The sequence below is a fragment of the Gymnodraco acuticeps genome, unplaced genomic scaffold, assembly GCF_902827175.1.
Source record: "Gymnodraco acuticeps unplaced genomic scaffold, fGymAcu1.1, whole genome shotgun sequence".
In the NCBI taxonomy this organism is placed as follows: domain Eukaryota; kingdom Metazoa; phylum Chordata; class Actinopteri; order Perciformes; family Bathydraconidae; genus Gymnodraco; species Gymnodraco acuticeps.
This window is the reverse complement of record NW_022992222.1, coordinates 3,001,419-3,019,867: the sequence shown is the minus strand read 5'-3', so window position 1 is coordinate 3,019,867 and position 18,449 is coordinate 3,001,419. Positions and strand designations below refer to the sequence as shown.

The 18,449-nt window shown below is 39.5% G+C and overlaps 2 protein-coding genes across 2 annotated transcripts in view; one reads left to right on the top strand and one right to left on the bottom strand.

Moving 5' to 3' along the window:
* The window catches only part of rbks (ribokinase), a 43,532-nt gene extending 40,204 nt beyond the window's left edge, over positions 1-3,328 (top strand). Inside the window, exon 9 of the mRNA XM_034206016.1 lies at positions 2,612-3,328. Coding sequence (XP_034061907.1) covers positions 2,612-2,785 — 174 coding nt within the window. The 3' untranslated portion in view covers positions 2,786-3,328. The remainder of the gene's footprint in view (positions 1-2,611) is intronic.
* On the bottom strand, positions 2,931-6,472 carry mrpl33 (mitochondrial ribosomal protein L33). The gene is made up of 4 exons (XM_034206017.1): positions 6,335-6,472; positions 5,932-5,950; positions 5,709-5,815; positions 2,931-3,413 (listed from the first exon to the last, which is right to left on the bottom strand). Exons 1-4 carry the CDS (start codon positions 6,354-6,356, stop codon positions 3,364-3,366), a joined length of 198 nt encoding a protein of 65 aa, XP_034061908.1. The 5' UTR covers positions 6,357-6,472; the 3' UTR covers positions 2,931-3,363.
* Positions 6,473-18,449: the final 11,977 nt, after the last annotated feature.

Sequence of the window (18,449 nt, the reverse complement as noted above, 5' to 3'; positions counted from 1 at the left end):
GGCCAGCGAGGCAGCCCGAGGCCTGAGCGAGGACGCTTAGGGACGCTTAAACGGGGCTACCCCGCTGCAGTGGAAATGCGCCATTAGTCCCTCACCGCTCACTCCAAAAGAAACAAGTAGCTCCATTGTATTTTAATTTAAGCCCTTGACTGTCATTTGAAATAACTGAGCAGCCAAAACTACATTTTACACTTACAGCTTTTTTAATAATCCACCCACAATTTATTTTATTAGGAATAATGTATACATAATTCCTGTGCAAATGTCCATACTTGAAAATAAGTCATATTTAGATGGACAGAAATCATAATGGAAGCAAAAATAGGCCATAATATTTACAATTGTGTTTGTTTTGTGTAATAAGATGATGAAATATGTTATCAAATTGAATACATGCTATTCAAATACCTTTCTTTAAAATGTCCATTAGGTAATTTCATTTTGCACAATAATATATATTTTTTAGGTTAATAAATTAAAGTGTTTAATGCCTTGATTATTTGTTAAAGACTGATCAATTCCAATTTGAGCTTAAAATAAGAAAAAACGTATTTTCCTGAAAAATCTGATTTTATGAACAATACAAAAACATACTAAAGGGTTAAAAAGCTTTTTGAAATATCACAACTTGAAATTGCAATACTGACTGGTATTTACATTTCAAAATGAAGTATTCAATAACAGTTCAACCATAGGGACAAGTTGCGGCCCAACACAGGCACTGATGTTAGTAATCTCCTCCAGAAGAAATTACTTGTATAAGAAATCAGAAATTGTGTTAATGTAAATACTGTCAACCATAGAAATGCAATTCTGACCCAAAATGTTATGTTTAGATTTTTTTAAGATAAGAGTTGTTAAATGTTAACTGTATACAAATATTGACTATAGCAACACGCCCTATTACTAGATTTAGCTTTCTTAACCTGTCTGACCCCACCCTTTTGAAGTGCGACTAGACAGAGGTGGTTGTACCGACAGGGATTTGGTGGTGGATTAGTTGGTTAAAAAGGAAAATTGGACGAGGCACGTGCAAAAACAATGATTATCAGCATCAAATTAACCCCATAGCTCGACCGCTCTCCGTTGGTCATTGGTTCCCAATCATCAAGAGTGCTATTACCGTTTCAACCACAACGTGTGAACTGGGAGACGTTCAAGAGCCGAACCAGTGCTCCACCAAAGCCTCGTTTCTAAACGCTGGCCTGTATTTGGCCCAGCCCAGCTACCAGACAGGAGACATAAACACACCATGGCTTTAGAAATGGAAAACCACCAGGCCTGTGAAATGTTTCAGCTCTGATCTCACTCTTTCCAGCATCTCCCCAGGAGTCACACCAGGGGCGTTCAGCGGGGGAGGGGTGCAATAGTGACCTTTGAAATGTCAAATCAGACCTCTTTTTTTTTCTTTTTCACATGGCTTGTATCTATGTAGTCGAAGAAATTTCATACCAGTACCAATACCAGTTTAGGTGCTGGGGAAAAAGCCCAGCTACTGTGAACCCTATTTGGCCCAGGGTCTTTTTTCCAGCCAGGTCGGGGTCAGTGTTAGGCTTTTTTTGCCCCATGTCACTGAATCATCCCAAGGGTTACTTTGAGGTCGGAGGGTGAGGGGGGGGGGGGTGTAACAGAGGTGCTCATAGATGAGTGCAATGAACTCTTTTGAGAGCCGCAGTGATGAGTAATGGAGCGGGCTTGTGAGAACCAGCATTGAGGGGGGGAGTTTGTGGTTAAACATGAGCGTGTCGCCACATACCATGGTGCCTTTTCCCATCAGTACCCCCCCTCCCTGCAGGGCGTAGACGGCACATTCCATCTCTATCAATAGATGAGTGAAAATTGATGGTTTATGCATTTGAACAGATAGCTGTTAGCATTTAGTGATTAAATCAGCCATGTGCTGTTCAGCTGAAAAAAGCAGGAATTTTGAATTTTGTTTAGGTTGGTGCAGTTTTTGATATGTAAAAATGTATTTCATAATGTTTTATTTGTTAATATATATATGTAATTGATTAATTTAAATATAATTGTTTGCAACAATTTTGGCTTTTTTTTGTAGAATTCCTTTATTTCTAAATATTTGAGCACAAAATGATGCACTTGATATTTCTGGTCTTTTCTTGTCATTCAGGTAAAAAATACTCTGTTTTTTTTAAGTATGCCATATAGCAATTGTCTTTTATGTGCTTTTGACCACTTATTTATCATTCTGCTGGCATTATAAGAATGAGTAATGGACGTAATAGAGATGTTTCTCTGAAGAGCTGACTGAGACACTCTCACACTACATAACAGTTCAGTAAGTCATTTAAAAGACTTTAGGAAGCAACAAATGTTACAGCACCCCCTACTGTTGAATGTGTTTGGAATGTATGCTTAACTTCCCATGTTTGATTTACATAGCATTCCAATACAGTCTGGGGTGGTACGACAGTAAAGATGGATCATACTATCACACAGGTCGTCTGTTTGTTATTGTTCCTCACTCATTGCAGCCTACTCAAGATGTTATGATTCTGCTGAGGAGCGCAGCTGTAGAGTTACACAGTGGGACGGTTTGAACCGCAGGTGGAATTTAATAAAGCAAACTCGTAATATTGTTTCTTCACAGGGTGCTGGAGACAGCTTTATTGGAGCGCTGGCATTTTACATGGCCCATTATCCCACAATGCCTCTGGAGGAGATGGCGTGCAGAGCCAATCAGGTGGCAGGAGTGAGCGTGCAGACTGTTGGCACGCAGACATCGTACCCCTTGAAAAAGCACCTGCCAGCTGAACTGTTCTGAGAGCAGCCAGTAAACACCAGTGATAATGTAACAAGTCTGAAATGGACCTGTTTGGAATTTTTTTTTTTTATATAAAGCCGATTCATTTTACTTTCAAAAGTGCATGTGTGATGTTGGTTAGTCTACTTACAAAAGAGAAACTCAATAGTTTTAAACCGTTTAATAATTGATTAACATCTTAACACATAGCTTGTAATACACAAAGTCGATTAAATGTATTTAATTTGTCCAAATAGTTCATATTTCACAAACAGCTGGATTCAGGTACTTGGCTTACGTGTAAAGGTCCTAAAAACCTTATTGAACTGTTATCAATGATACTGCATAGCCCAGGTTAATGGCATCACTTTTACACACGAGTTGTAGTTCCTTCTTGAAGATGTTCAGCCAGGCTTGCGTCACTGGTGAAGTGGGGGGGTGGAGGCCTTTTGACAGATCCCATAGGAGACCCTCTGTTCACACGAGATCCAGCAGAACAGAAATGTGGACTGAGGAAAAATGTTGTGTAATCCATGTCAATAAAAAAAAGTCAGTTTAAATCGAGCAGGATCATGTTGTCCATTTATTTTGGCTGCTTATTAAATCGATTTGATCTTCCTCTTCTCGAAGAATAGCACGTGCTTGTTCACTGCGAAGACATAAAGAAAAACATATAAGGTTAGAGTTCTAACGCCATTAAAAAAAATAAAAAATGCAGAACTACCAGGATTTAGAGAAGCTTAAAACTATTAAAAAGAGAGACGCTTCAATGTGTGGAAAAACTACCGTAAAGTAAGAAAATATTCAAAAAACATCCGTCTGTATTCCTGCCAAATCAAATCAACGTTTATTTCTATAGCCCAATATCACAAAACATGATTATCTCAGTGGGCTTAACAGATTAAAAACAAGACAATTACAGCACAATTAAAAGACAAGATAGTGTGTCCAATACAAATGAGATGGAACAAAATATCATAAAAATACATAAAACAGTCAAATAAAGTACCATAAAATGCCAGCTCTAACTAAAGGCTTTGTTAATTAGGAAGGTCTTCAATGCACTCTTAAAAGTGTGGACACTGGGTGTTTCTCAATTTTGAGGACGTTTGCTTGGTAGCACGTCTTCCGAGTCACTTGCTTCAGAAGCGAGGCAAGAATCCTTCCTAGCCTCGGAAAACAAAGAGTGGAACAGGCTAACGAGTGTGCGTCATATGCGAGGCCCCGCCTTAAATGGAGCGCAATTTCCACCAAAGATTTGGAAATTGGTCCGTGCGCAAAGCATTGTGGGGATTTTAAGACCGCAGAGTCTACACATGTGCAGCCTCGAAATGTATCGCTACGAAGTACGCCGGCCTCGGTAGAATTCCAAGGATGCTTGACATTGGAACAGTCCTTCGGCGGGACTCGATGACGTAGTATGCTTGAAATAGTGGCTCTGGAGCAGCCTTCCTCGACATTGAGAAACGGCCACTGTCTGTCTCTCTGAGGAAGTTGGTTCCAGAGAAAGGGCTTGGTGGCTGAACGCTCTGACTCCTGATCTGGTTTGAGGACTCTGGGCCCGACTAACAGACCTGCACCCTGGCAGCGTGATGTTCTAGAGGGGCAATAGTGGATTCAAATATATTTTAGGTACGATGGTGCCAGACTATTAAAAGCTTTGTAGGTACAAATCTATTCTGAAATATATCTAAATTCTAACACTTTTAATGACCCATGTCTATTCAGAAATCTCAAGACCTTGACATATGCATTTAAAATGTACACACTTTGAAGAATTTCAAGGCGAGAATCATTGAAGTTACACAATGAGATGAGATAAAACAATACAAAGACTACATCATAAGAATGGATGTGGATGGGTTTGTTTTAGTGCACAATACAATTAGATTTAGAAAGCAAACTGTCTGGTCCCTTTTTGTAAATCAACAATTTAATCGATTCTAATAATTAACCCCATATATATCAGGTTATTGTTTACAATACGTTACAGTTCATCATGATATTTGAACTGCATCTGCGATGGGGACGCTGGGGACCATTTTTGTCCACACCACTTTTTAAAAGTATAACTTATAAAGGTTCTGAAAATAGCGTACACAAAGAGATGTAATAAACAAGAGTACTGGTTTAGTGTCAAGGTGTGCAGAACATTGCTCCCGCTGTGCAGCAGCAGCAGGGCGCAGGCACTTCAAAAATAAAAATAATTCCTCCTTACTCTACCGACTCAAAAATGACCCAAACACACGCTTGTTATTTGGCCTGTTTGTCTGAGGTAAATGTTTCGTTTTGCTTTATTTATTATGTCAAAAGAAAGGAACAGTCTTCTGGGGGCGGATCCCCCAGAACCCGTGCAGGGGCTCGGTTTGCAAACATCGTTTTCACATGTGAGTGTGCATTTTCGTCAAAAGACAGACATCATTGGCTTCCTCGGTTATTGTCTCCTTGCCACACATATATAATGGTCCCTACGAAAACAGTCTGTAGCCTGACTCTAAATCCTTTCTATACAGGTGTGCTAGCAAATAGTAAGGAGATTAGTTTGAACACAAAAATGGTCTATAGTATTGACTTATGACAGCTATGAAGACACACTTAAATGGTCTCCCCACCAAACATTTACTACACCATGTAAGTAATGAACATGTAACAGTTTAACACTGCTTTTAAATAACCCCACAGCCTGCAGGCATTTCCAAAGCATGTTTCAGTTTTCTTCCACAAATCCACCACTGTCTGCCAAATGAAAACCTTGCAGGGTCTCCCCTAGAGGGGTTCTCACAAAATGGATCCCAATACTTTATTTGATATGATCTGGAATTGATTAACCTCCTGCTACAGGTGCTTATGTTGCCATACTAAAAGCCCAAGCAGCCGTTTTGAGTGGCTGTGACTAAGGCTTAATAAAAGGTGTTCAGTGTGCATGTTAATCTGCATATCTTACCAAATGGATCATGTTTGCGCATCACCATTTTGTCCTTGAGACGGCCCCTCTTTGTGTTGAAGAAGAAGCCTGTCCCTGCAGCGCTCATCATCTGCACCAAGACGGTCCTGATGGGAAACAACATGTGTCCACTTATCTCTGCAAGTACAGGGCATGTCCTTACTAAACCTAAGGATATAACACTGCATTTACTAGTTTAACAATTCAAATGGCTCCCACTTACTTTGATTTAGCCTTGGCCACTGGGAAATGAAAAAGAACAAAGGATATTTATTAAATCAGTCAGAGCAATAAAGTAAGAAAGAGCAATAGTATGTATGAATGTATTTAGCTACCGTTCAAGTACACTAGCTTACAGATGGTTAGCTTCTTACTAACTCAAGTTAACCGCTACATAACACAATAATACAACTCAAAACACTTAAGATTAAAAGCGTCAATACAACAGTTAAACCCAAGTCAGCAGAAGCAAAGTAAAAGAATCACGTTAGCTGGTGTTGACTAACATTGAGAGGTAGCTAGCAGCTAACGTTAGCTAGCATTAGGGTTACTGACTGGTTCATTCAGCTACGTTTGGGATAGCACTGCATACGCATCCACGCAACGTCATTCATTTAAATACTCACAATTTGCGGCTGTTAGAAACATTTCGTAGGCTTTATACTACAAACTGACAGCATTAAATCATAACAGTGTTTTCAAGGTAGGTCACATTGGGAAGTCTGTAGTTCCGGTTTAATAAGCACTTCCGGGTCCCCTTAAAGGCGCAGTACAGTTTTCAGAATTACATCCACTGATCTTTGTTAAAGTCTACCTATGGCACTGACATGGAGCTAAAGTATTTATGATGTGAATCTGAGAAGAGCATACCCTTTTGATGATTATGTTTGATTTTATTTTCATATTATTAGTTTATTTTATCAAACACTATTGATATGGGTAAAGCATACTCACTTTTATCCTTTTACAAATTGAAAACCCCCCAAAAAATCTAATTAGGGTTCCATATAGAAAAAAGGAGAACATTTACGGAACATTGATGATGCCTGAAAATCATTGAATGAGACCCCTTTAGCTATTAGTTGGAATGAATACACCGCATTGACTTTAAAATATTACTTTTCACTTTCAAAGCCGTCAACAACCTTGCCCCCCCCCCCCTACCTCTGTGACCTCATCCAACGACACAACCCCACCCGTCGCCTCAGGTCTGCTGAAGCTAACCTACTGCAGCCCATCAGAACAAAGCTCCGGACCTGGGGTGACACGGCCTTCGCAGCAGCCTCCCCCACACTCTGGAACTCCCTCCCCAGCCACGTCAGATCCGCCAACACTCTCACATCATTCAAACAATCCCTTAAAACTCACCTTTTCACTCTTGCCTTCAACTCCTAATCAACTAACCCCTTGCCCTTATTCCTCCTAGCTTAGCACTTTCTACTTTTGTTGTTATTTTTGTTTTACTTGCTGGTAAGCGCTTTGAGCACCAGGAAAAGCGCTTTATAAATGTAACATATTATTATTATTATTGAGGATGTATCACTTGCCTCATATTGATGTACATGTACTACTTCTATGAATTCTTCTATGAACATTAAGTCACATTAAGAATGAAATAAAATGGTTCTCTTTTTCCCCATAGCATTAAGACTATCTTCCACATGAGAGTACGCATACTACCACTGTAGGTTTGAATTGAATACATGTTTGCATTTGAAAGGAAATTGAACTGGTCTATGCTTTCTGATCATCTCGAGAATAAGACCAGCACATATTGTTTGCTTTCCCATTCTCCTTGTCATTGGCTGTGTTTTATTTAATATTACAGGTAAGGTCTTTGCTGAGAGCATTCAGAAGACTACTATAATTGAGAGTGGAGGAGGAAGTTTTTTTTGTTTTGTACAAAGAGTTGGAGTGACTCCATTTGTATCCTACCAATGGCCTAAACAATGTTATGTTGCAGTAAGACATTGGTGGTTGCCATGAGAGCAAATCTGTTAAGATGATACCGAGATAGGATTGGACAATAAAGATGTGGTCATGTAATACTCTTTCTTTCTTTTTTGGCGACTTTGTCACTTCCAAGAAAAACAGTATAATTTCCTTCAGTTTTTCAGATGACTTAGCTTCTTCTCATTTAACTGCACACTTCACACATTTAGATTAGGTCCTAAAACACATTTATCAAAGCCATCATAGGTCATTCTGTCTCATGGCCTCAGGGAAGCAACTCAGTCCCAATGGATCTGTTCAAAGAGAAAAGATACTCTTTGGAATGTCCCAGAACCTAGTCAAATCCTTTGAATTTCCCATCATAGAACTCAGGCAGAAGAATGGGACAGATACCAATAATGTCCCATTGGAAGTCCCCTTAACTCCTCAGAAAGTAGTAACTTAATAGCCTTTTGTGTCGTGGACAGACATTTCAATAATAGAATATAATATAAATCCTTTATTGTCATTGCGTCAGGTACTGAATTAACAAGAAAGCATTCCTGCAATATCACATATCAAACAAGAGATTAAATGAATGCATTGATGTATAGATCCATCCATGCACATACATACATATATATATATACTGAAATTAATTGTGGTGCAGTTGGTATGAATCTGTAGCCATATCATAAAAGGGTATGTTCAGAATATACAAGTGACATCGCTGACAACTCAGTCCACTTCCATGACGTTTTCCCCTTTTTGCATACTTACATATAACCTCCAATAGCTTATTTATTTTACTTTATAATGTCAGTTAAAAATGTGTAATATGCAGTAGCATGTAAACTCCTCTTCATGTCGTTATACCTCCTAATATTTATTTCCGAGAAGCATTTGTGAGAGCATGACCTCATTGCGATCTTTCAGTCTATATAGGCCTATTATCATATTTTAATTTGCATTACATCTCTTGTGTAATATTATCATTCACATAATTGTTTTACACTTTAATTGTCCGTTTTCACTATCCATACAGCCCTTTCCAATGTCTTAAACCAAAGGGAATTATGCCATTACTGTATTGCTGCATTACTTCTAAAGGTAATAGATCCAACATAAAAACACTGAAGGCCATTCAGCTATGTTTCAAGCATCCGGTGTACTTATGGTGTATTCAGTCTTTGATTGATTGATTGATTGAAAAGTTTATTAACAGCTTGTATATTGGGTACAGTACAGTACAGCTCAAAACATACAATTGTTAAGGGGATGCAGACCAGAGAAAGACTTTTGTCTTGTTTACATCAGGGTCCCCCATTTCCAATTCATCATATCATTTAAGACATATTTGACATACAGATGGCTTATTTACAATTTACATACAGGTGGATTTTTTACATACAGATTGCTTGTTTACAATTTTCATTTTAGATTTCGTTCTAATACATCCTAACCGGACATTTAAGACATACCAAGTCTACAGATATACAGTTAGTAACAGAGTCTAAAATGCGAGTATATACATAGATGGGGGGGGGGGGAAGCTGTCCATTGAACGACAGGTTGAGATTTGTACCATTACCGGGGCCAGTTTTGCAATGCTCTCCCCCGAAGGTGCTCTTTAAGAGAGGTTTTGAAGGTAAGTATAGTTTTACTTTCCTTTACAGTTGTGGGAAGAGCGTTCCACCTTGATGTGGCATAATTGCGAAACGTGTATTCCCCCTTTTTTGTGCCAAATCTGGGTTTCACATGATTTGTGGAGCTCCCTCTGGTGTTATGATCATGGTATTCCTTGACCTTTGGGAATCATTTTGACATGTACATGGGTACCATAGAGGTGTAGTGGATCTTGTAGACCAGGCCCATTGCAAGTAGCTGTACTCTGTCATCTACTCTAAGCCATCCTAGGTTGTCAAAGTGGGCAGAGGTGAGGTGGGTTCTAGATGAAAGGTCAAGCAGTAGTCTGACCAGTTTATTTTGCGATGTTTGAAGTTTTATTTTTAGCGCCTTGGAAGTGCTATGGTACCATGACGTGCAAGCATAGTCATAGTACCCTTGAATGAGTGCTCCTGCCAGAGTTTTCAGGGTGTTTTTGTTTACCAGAGAGGAGATCCGGTATAGGAATCTAGTTCTTTGATTGACTTTTTTTATTACATTGGATGCCATTTTGTCACAGGAGAGGTTTGCCTCAAGAATAGATCCTAGGTATGTAATTTCCTTCTTACTTGTGACAATAATGTCACCCACTGCAACTGAGAAGTCGTCGGATTTGCTGAGATTATGTTTCGAACCGAAGAGAATGGACTCTGTTTTACCCAGGTGTAATGATAATTTATTATCGGCGAGCCAGGTGCAGATTCTGCCGAGCTCGGAGCTGAGGGTTTTTTCAACCTGCAACCTGTTCCTGTCAGAGACCAGCAGGGCTGAGTCGTCCGCGAACAGGAACAAGTTGCAGTCACATGCTGATGACATGTCATTTACATAAATTAGGAACAGTAACGGACCTAATATGCTTCCTTGTGGAACACCACAGCTCACTGGGAGGGGGGGGGACAGAGTACCGTTTACCTCCACCATCTGTTCTCTCCCCTCCAGGTAGGATTGCATCCAGCTCACCGATAGTTTATCAAAACCAATTGCTTTTAGCTTGTCAATCAGAATGGGGTGATTGACAGTGTCGAAAGCCTTTTGTAGGTCCAGCATCACCATGCCGCAGTACTTGCCCTCGTCCACCTCTTGTTTGATGTGGTCGCTCAAATAAAGAAGGCATGTGTCAGTGGAGTGGGATGTTCTAAAGCCAGATTGAAATTCATAGATTAGTTTCTTTTCCGCGAGGTACTTTTCGACCTGTTCATATACTATTTTTTCCATGACTTTCGAGATGGAGGTAAGTATAGAAACAGGGCGGTAGTTGCCTGGGTCCAATTTGCTGCCCTTTTTGTGCAGGGGGGTTACTCTTGCAATTTTGAAGTCTTTGGGTACTTTTCCCTGTTTTATGGAGAGGTTAATTATGTGAGCTATGACTGGTGAGATGGCGGTTGCTGTGTCTCTGAGGAATTTGGAGGGGATATTGTCGTGGCCAGTGGCCTTGTTAGGTTGGAGGGCGCTCAGTTTAATGAGTACCTCTGCTGTTGTTACCCTTGCTAGACTGAAATCATCTTTGCGTACCCCTAGGTTTTTGTAGTAGGTCATGATGTGATCTACTCCAAAAAGCCCTGAGTGGGAGGGTAATTTATTTACAAGAGTTGTGGCTATGTTTGTGAAAAAAATGTTCAAGTACTTGGCCACATCCAGTTTGTCTGTGATGAGCCTGTTATCTGTCTTTATGTTTAAGTTAGAAAATCTCGTTTTGAGTTTTTTACTGCAGCCAAGGTTATTGAGTAATTTCCAAAGTTCACGGGGTTTATTTTTGTTTTCCTCAGTTTTGACATTGATGAAATTCTTTTTGGCAGTTTTGATCATGGAGCTTACGTCATTTCTTAGTCTGTTTCTTTCAATTTTTAGTTCAGTCACGTGGGCCTGGAGTTCACTGCTCGTGCTTTTGGAAAGCATTGACTGACTTTTATGAAACTCAGAGCATTTTTGTCTCTGGTTTTCAATGGCGGTCAGTATGCCGGAGTGCATCCACGGCTCAGCGCGATTTTTTACCCTGGTTGTTCTTAGGGGGGCCAAATCATTGAGTATTGCAGAGAATTTGTTTTTGAAACCAAGCCATGTTTCTTCAACTTGTGTACCACTGAGCTCATCTGACCAGTCCAGGCTCTCCAGTTCTAGGTTAAAGGCCTTGCTAGAGTAGTTTTTGAGGTCTCTAGATATGACTGTTTTGTGACAGCCGGCCCTTTGTTTTAGCTTTTTGCGGGTACAGAATATCATATAATGATCACTTAAACCGCATGCTATAACCCCTTTACTGGAGATCCTGGACCTGTCAGAGGTCAGAATGAGATCAATGGTAGTTTGTGTTGTTTCACATACCCGGGTGGGTTGGGTGATTAGCTGGCTGAAGCTGTGCAGATTACAAATCCTACTGAAGGACTTGAAGACGGACGTGTCTTTACGTTGCATATCCGTGTTCCAGTCTCCAATAATAATTGTCTCTACATCCCCCACATCAGCCAAACACCCATCTAATGTATCATCTTTATGAGGTCACTGAGGAATAAACAATGTCTGAGACAAGTGGAGTAGGAATAATGGGCTTTTTTAAATCCCTCACAGTATCTCTTCATCAAAAATAGAAAGGACACCCAGTGAGTGCGCGGCACCGGGGTCCCACTAGAGCATAGATTAGCAAAAAGGTAAGTGAACATACTAATGAGTCTAAATTGAGCCTTATTGGTAAACCCAGTGGGGGAAAGCCATGCACTAAAGCGGAAATGAGCCTGAATGTTATTGGACGGGCCCGAGGAGCGCTGTAACCAGGCAGGGAGCAGCTGTCAGGATGTGAGTGGAGGAGCTTGCGTCACTAAGGGATAATTCTGAGAAGGAGGCTGAGACCACTAGCTTCAGCTCTTTTCCTCCTCCACCAGCACCACCCCGCCCACTCAGCACTCTCAGCCACACCGGACGTTAGCTACTCTTTCCATCTCCCACTTCATCGCACTTATGCTCACACTACATGCTCTTTCTTTTCATTTACAATCTATTATTCCCCAGCTTCTTTATCACTTAAGTGCTCAATTCTATTTTTGACACTTGAGCTCAGGTTGAAATGCAAAGTGATACAATAGGTGAACAGGAATGGTTCAGAGGCTGGATTCTGGCATTTTATCATCAAGGAAGCAATTGAAAGAGCACTAATAATTATATCATGTTTTTAGATTAAGAAGTAAGCTTAATAACTAATACGTTTCATTCTGTAAAACTACACCTTCAAGATAATCTTTACAAAACTGTATTCCTAAAAATTGTCTACTTTAAAGCTTTAAATCTAAAAAACCTGCACTGATATGATATGTCGCTTTTCCACCCATCAATATTTTGTCAGTAAATGAAATGACTACGTTGGCTAGTTACAGGAGATCTGCAATAATATTGGAAATAATCATGCGATCAGGCCTAGCTTTGTGCTTCACTTTTTAGTGATGCACAAAGTAGCGGTTTTTTATATGCACCGTTTTGTATTTTGCACTGCAGTGTTATTTTGTTTTTGTTTTTAGGAAACCCCCTTCGTGAAGTTGGAGAATGTTTTCTAAATGCTGCACATGTGTTGTCATGTTGGTAAATATGTTTATTTATTTCCATGTTTTTTGACACATTATTATATTTTTTGCATTTTTTTAAACTGCAGTGCATTTCTCCTAATGGAAGTGTTATGGGCCGTTGTGCCATGTTTGCACCTGTCGGCCACCGTACATTTGTCCCTGGAATAAAAGCAGAATTGAACCTTTTCCGCTGAAGACAAAAGACAGATGTTAGAGGGTTTATTGTGAAATCTAAATACAGTTCATTTTACAATGTGACTCATTGTTGCTCAGTTAAAAAGGAAATAGGAAGTGAATTAACAATCAGATTACTGACTGCAAGTTTCCTCATATTGATTTCAACAATTTGATCATTATTAAAATGTTAAAGCATCCGGCGCGCAGCTTCACAGCACAGCAAGTACACACAAATACAAAGACCAATTCTTATTATATTATTAGCTGTCACAACAACTGTTTAGTGTTCATTTTGACCTGACAACCCGATCGCTGTAGGTGACATGATGACTCACAGACACAGAGTCAGAGTCATAATCACACAATGGTTCACAACCCCCCAGCCTGCGTCAGCACCATGCCTAATCATCTATTTATTATACAAAATGAAGGAACAAATCAAAACAAGTAATAATGTTTTGGTCTCTTTTGGACCTCTTTGTCCCCTTAACTATGTCTGTATCTTCACCATCTAATCTGGTTTGACCTTTAAAGCAAGGCAAGAATACCTTACTTAAAAATAATATGAAGTCTCATGATTTAAACATTAGGCAAAATTGAGCCCAGAATCTAACCATGGCAGACACAGTGTTCCACCTTGTCTCTAAAGACTCTGAAACTTTCAACCACGAAGGGACTCAAACCTTAAATCTCCTGATGCGAAGTCAGACGCCTTATCCATTAGGTATTCTTTTTTCGTCATTTTGAAGTCCCATTGGGAAAGCTGCTTGGTTAAATAAAAGAAAATCCATTATCAGACCGAGATGTTGAAGAGGCGTCTTGAAGAGGGTACAAGATTGGACCACTTTTGGATGGTGTGAGCACCTCACACATTTCGATGTTAGTGGAATAAAAGCCCATACACTTGGTGTTATTCGCTCCATGTCCTAACTAGTATCTGTATTAACTGGCATTCTTTTTTTCTTTTTTATGCAAGAAAATAACAAAAAGAATGGAACATGATGTACAACATTGGACCAGTTTTGGATGGTTGATAAGGTGTGACCAAATCCTAGATTGATTAAACTTGGTTAGAGCAGAGATAACTTGAAGGGTATATTGCCAACTTCACAACTGAGAGTTCGTAGAAGTAATCAGATGTGATAGTTAGCTGAATAAATGTTCACCAGTTGAAAATGTACTGCACCGACAGACAAATTGATCAAATAACTTGTAATACTGGCCATTGGCTTTATTAGCAACCTGTTCTGAACACCTGAATTCATTGATGTTTAGAAAAATAATGGGGACCAAAATGGGGAAAAACATGTAATGTTGGACCAGGTTGGCTGGTGGTTACTGATGATAACACTGGTTATCATCAGTTTTTGGTTAGTGGCAGTGACTTCCACAATGTATGTATGAGAGTTTTTTCAACTATATGTCTTAATGGATTGTTTGTATATTTACATCATTATTGTTCAGGTTATCATACAGTCAATTCAGCAGCTCTCATGATGCTGAAATAAAGCTGTGTATCTGCACTAGTTGTAGGTGGTAGATTCTGTGGACTTTAAGGATATTTTATTACATTTTGACACCCACATCTTTACTTACATTGCGGCACTGAACCAAAAGGCATTCTCCCTTACCCACAAAACACTGGGTACAGTCAGTGTGTCCTCACATACTGTATCTAATTCATTATCAGTGAGGCAGTTCCAGAAAATGCTGCTTGATCACATCACACATCTCTGATTTATTTTGAAGCAACTTGTCTGAACGTCTAAATCCTGCCGTCCAAGATCGTTTGGAAATCTCTTCCAGGGTGGATTTCTGCTTTCAGTGTGACCCAGTTTCTGATCGTCTTGAAATGAGGCGATCTAATCTCTTGTTTACACTCAGACAGAAATCTAATTTCTGTTTTTGTTCTTGTGTAAATCCAGTAAACAGTATTTGGATGTTAACATGCTGTGATACCGTGATTCTCTGCGGCATTTTTAGGGTTGTTTCTGTCATCATCATGTGCAAGCAGAAACGAATGCAATGCGTGTTTAAAGTCATTGGAAAATAAATCAAAATAGCAGAATGGCCTGAATTGTAATTGTCTTTCCACTTGCGTTTTGTTTTGATTGTGCCAGTTGTGATGTCACGCACCAATGTGCATCAGGGTTGCTATGGTTACACCAATCTTGTGATGGTTGAAGCACTTAGAGTGGATTTCTGGATAGACAACAGGTCTGTGAGCTTAGTCAATCAGGAAAAAATCAATGCATGCGTGAAATAAGCCATGTTGTTTTCCGTAATAAGGTTATAATAAAGCACCTATAGTATTTATATTTTCAGGATATTGCATGAACCTTTTTCCAAAAAACTGACACATTTGTCTTTTCACACCAATGCTGTAAGTTCCTACTCCTCTATTTTCAGCCTATTCCTAAATATAGCCCCGCTTGATGAGTCTACAAAAGCATGCCTCTTTACATAGTCATACTGATGACCACAGCGTTGTTAGGAGTAATGTTATAAAATAGGCAGCCAGTGTGTCCTCCTCCCATCTGTTCTCCCTGCTCTGTCTCTATTTCTCTGTGTTCCATGACGCAAAGCCTGAGTGGGAGTGGACAAACCTTCTGCTCCCTGAGAGGACTGAGTGGGCCGCCGCCATCCGCTCTGTGCGCACCAGAGATGGAGGCAGAGATGGAGGGGCTGTTAGGGAGGGGAGACATTTGAACAACAGTCAGTAGGAGCCTGAGAGAAGGACTGACGGAGGGAAGTAAAACAATTGGGGATGAATGGGGAGCAAGAAAGGAGAGGGTGATGGTAATGGCTGTAAGATGGGTTTATGCAGAGAGAAAAATAAGGGGTGGGGAAGAGGAGATGAGGGAAAGAGAGGCTAATAATGGGGGGGTAAGGATGGAAGAGTGGAGGAAGGAGGGAGATGAGGAAAGGACCAGCCGAAAAGAAAAATATCAGGAATTAGAGTGGTAGGTCTTGAGTGACATCTTGCAGGAAAATGATTGTCAGAACGAATCAGCAGATCAATAATCGAATGGGGTGTCAAAGTTAAATGTATCATTAATGTTCACATCATCACACAATTGCTAATAGTAAAAAATGTGGGCTAATTCCTTCATTTATATGATGTTATAGTAAATGATGGGCTCAATTAACTGGGTCTGAGTGGGCATAAAAATACAATTTAATTTAGGTTCATATATGACTTGTGGGTGAAATACTATTTCCCTGTAGAGAATTTAATACAATGTATTATACGATATATGTTTAAAAGAATGGTACAGTTTTTTATACAGGTAGGTACATGTATCTATGACTTTACGAGTGAAGTCATAGATACAAGTATTTACCTGCGGTGGTGGCTGATATTGTTTTCACCTTGTAAGGGTGATTACAGGGCAAGCATAGACTGTATACGAAGTAGATTGTATCATTGTGATGTCACTTCGTTGACTGGTGGACTATGGTTTTCAAAGTGGCAAGTTTGCCATTTTGGCCAGAGCCACTTACCATTTAGTCTTGTTAAGTACAACCAAACAATGAACAAGACATTTATCGGCGACTTTAATTTTAATTTTCATGAACTGAAAACAAAAAGCTTCAAAGTTCTAAGATGAAAACACAGAAAGCACTCAAACTTGAAACCATGGGGTATAGCGACCTGTTAAACACAAGGTAGCCACATCCTTAACAACAAGTGGTTTTATTTATAAAATACTTTAACCAAATGAACATCATGTATTGTTCAAAAAGGCTTAAAACTAGCTAATGTGAAGATAAACGCATTAGGACATTTTTTGCTAAAATAATGTTTAAGTAAGAAGTGGGGTACTATTTTCATAGACTTCTATACAATGGAATGGACCAAAAACCATGTTTAACTAACACAAACATGTTGTCATTTTGTGCCAAGATACACAAATAATATCACCTAGACTAAAACAGATATACATAATGTTTTACATAGGTGCTATTATGCTCTGCTTTATGCTAATTGAAGTGCCCAGTAAAACACTATATAGTCATGAATCAATGGCCCTCATAATGACCTCTGTCTATTTTTAATCCCGCCTCCTCACCTCCTGCCTTCTGCTGTTTATCTTTAGTACCTCCATCCCCCTCACGGTCCTTTGGTGGCTATTTTACAATTTGGCTAAATCCAGCTCTGAGGTAACAAGTGACACCTTCTGTTTCCATGCTTCCGGTCGCTAGGCAACCTCAGCAATTATGCCATTGCCAAGAGAGGAAAAGGGAGGAAGTAGCACCCCGAGGGCCCCTGCCTCCGTGTAATCTTGGCTGGTCAGGCTTCATCCTCCATCTAAGTGTAGTGCCTCCATACCAGGCCAGTGACGAGGGCCACTGCAGCATGCTGTGTTTCCTACTGCTCTCATTAAATCAGATCTCTTTCCTGTGTTACAGAGATGCTTCTGGCTGGTTGAGGAAGTGTGTGAGGAGCAGAGTGACTGCACTGAAACACTCTGCTGCCCTCTGTTGTTCTCACTGTTTACTGTAGTAATGAAACACTGGTGATATAAAAAACATTTCCTATGTGTAACCTATATCACATAGTGCGTTATGCAAATGTACAAAAGTAATAGTATATAGAACTCACTAATATAACCTTAAACTTGAGAGGTTAGATTAATGGCAGCAGTGGAAGAAGTTCTCTCAGTATCCAAGTAAACATCATCTGACTGTTATTTATTGTAGTATTTTAATATTGTTCATAAGTCATTAAAATGGTAGACTCATTTCAATTATGTAAGATGATGCAAGATGCATTAATAAAGAAACATCTAATTATATTAACAAGTCATGCTTTTAAGTAACATTTAAATGTATTACCTGAGATTAAAGAAGAATGTAAGATTTTAATCTATTACCTAACAAAATGTCACTGAATAAATTCTATGAGATTAATCTTTATTGTCTTTTAAGGTTTTTGTGATTTTTTTTCTTTTGCCCTGGTAAATCTGTGTTTATATATATATATATAATATATAAAGACATTGTATGATATTGTACTAATTTATAACCAGTGGCTCTTTTTTGGACAAAACAAGGCTTTCAGGGGAATAACAAATCGATTTAGGTCACTCTTTTAGGTCATTATGACCTGGTATTCGACACACACACACACACACACACACACACACACACACACACACACACACACACACAACACACACACACACACACACACACACAACACACACACACACACACACACCACACACACACACACACACACACACACACACACACACACACACACCACACACACACACACACACACACACACACACACACACAACGGAAGAGCATAAATCAAGGTTGTGTTCTCATGCGATATTTTCCATTCAGAGACACACTTTGTTCCACAAGAATGAGCCTGACCGGGATAACACTTGAATAGAAACATGCT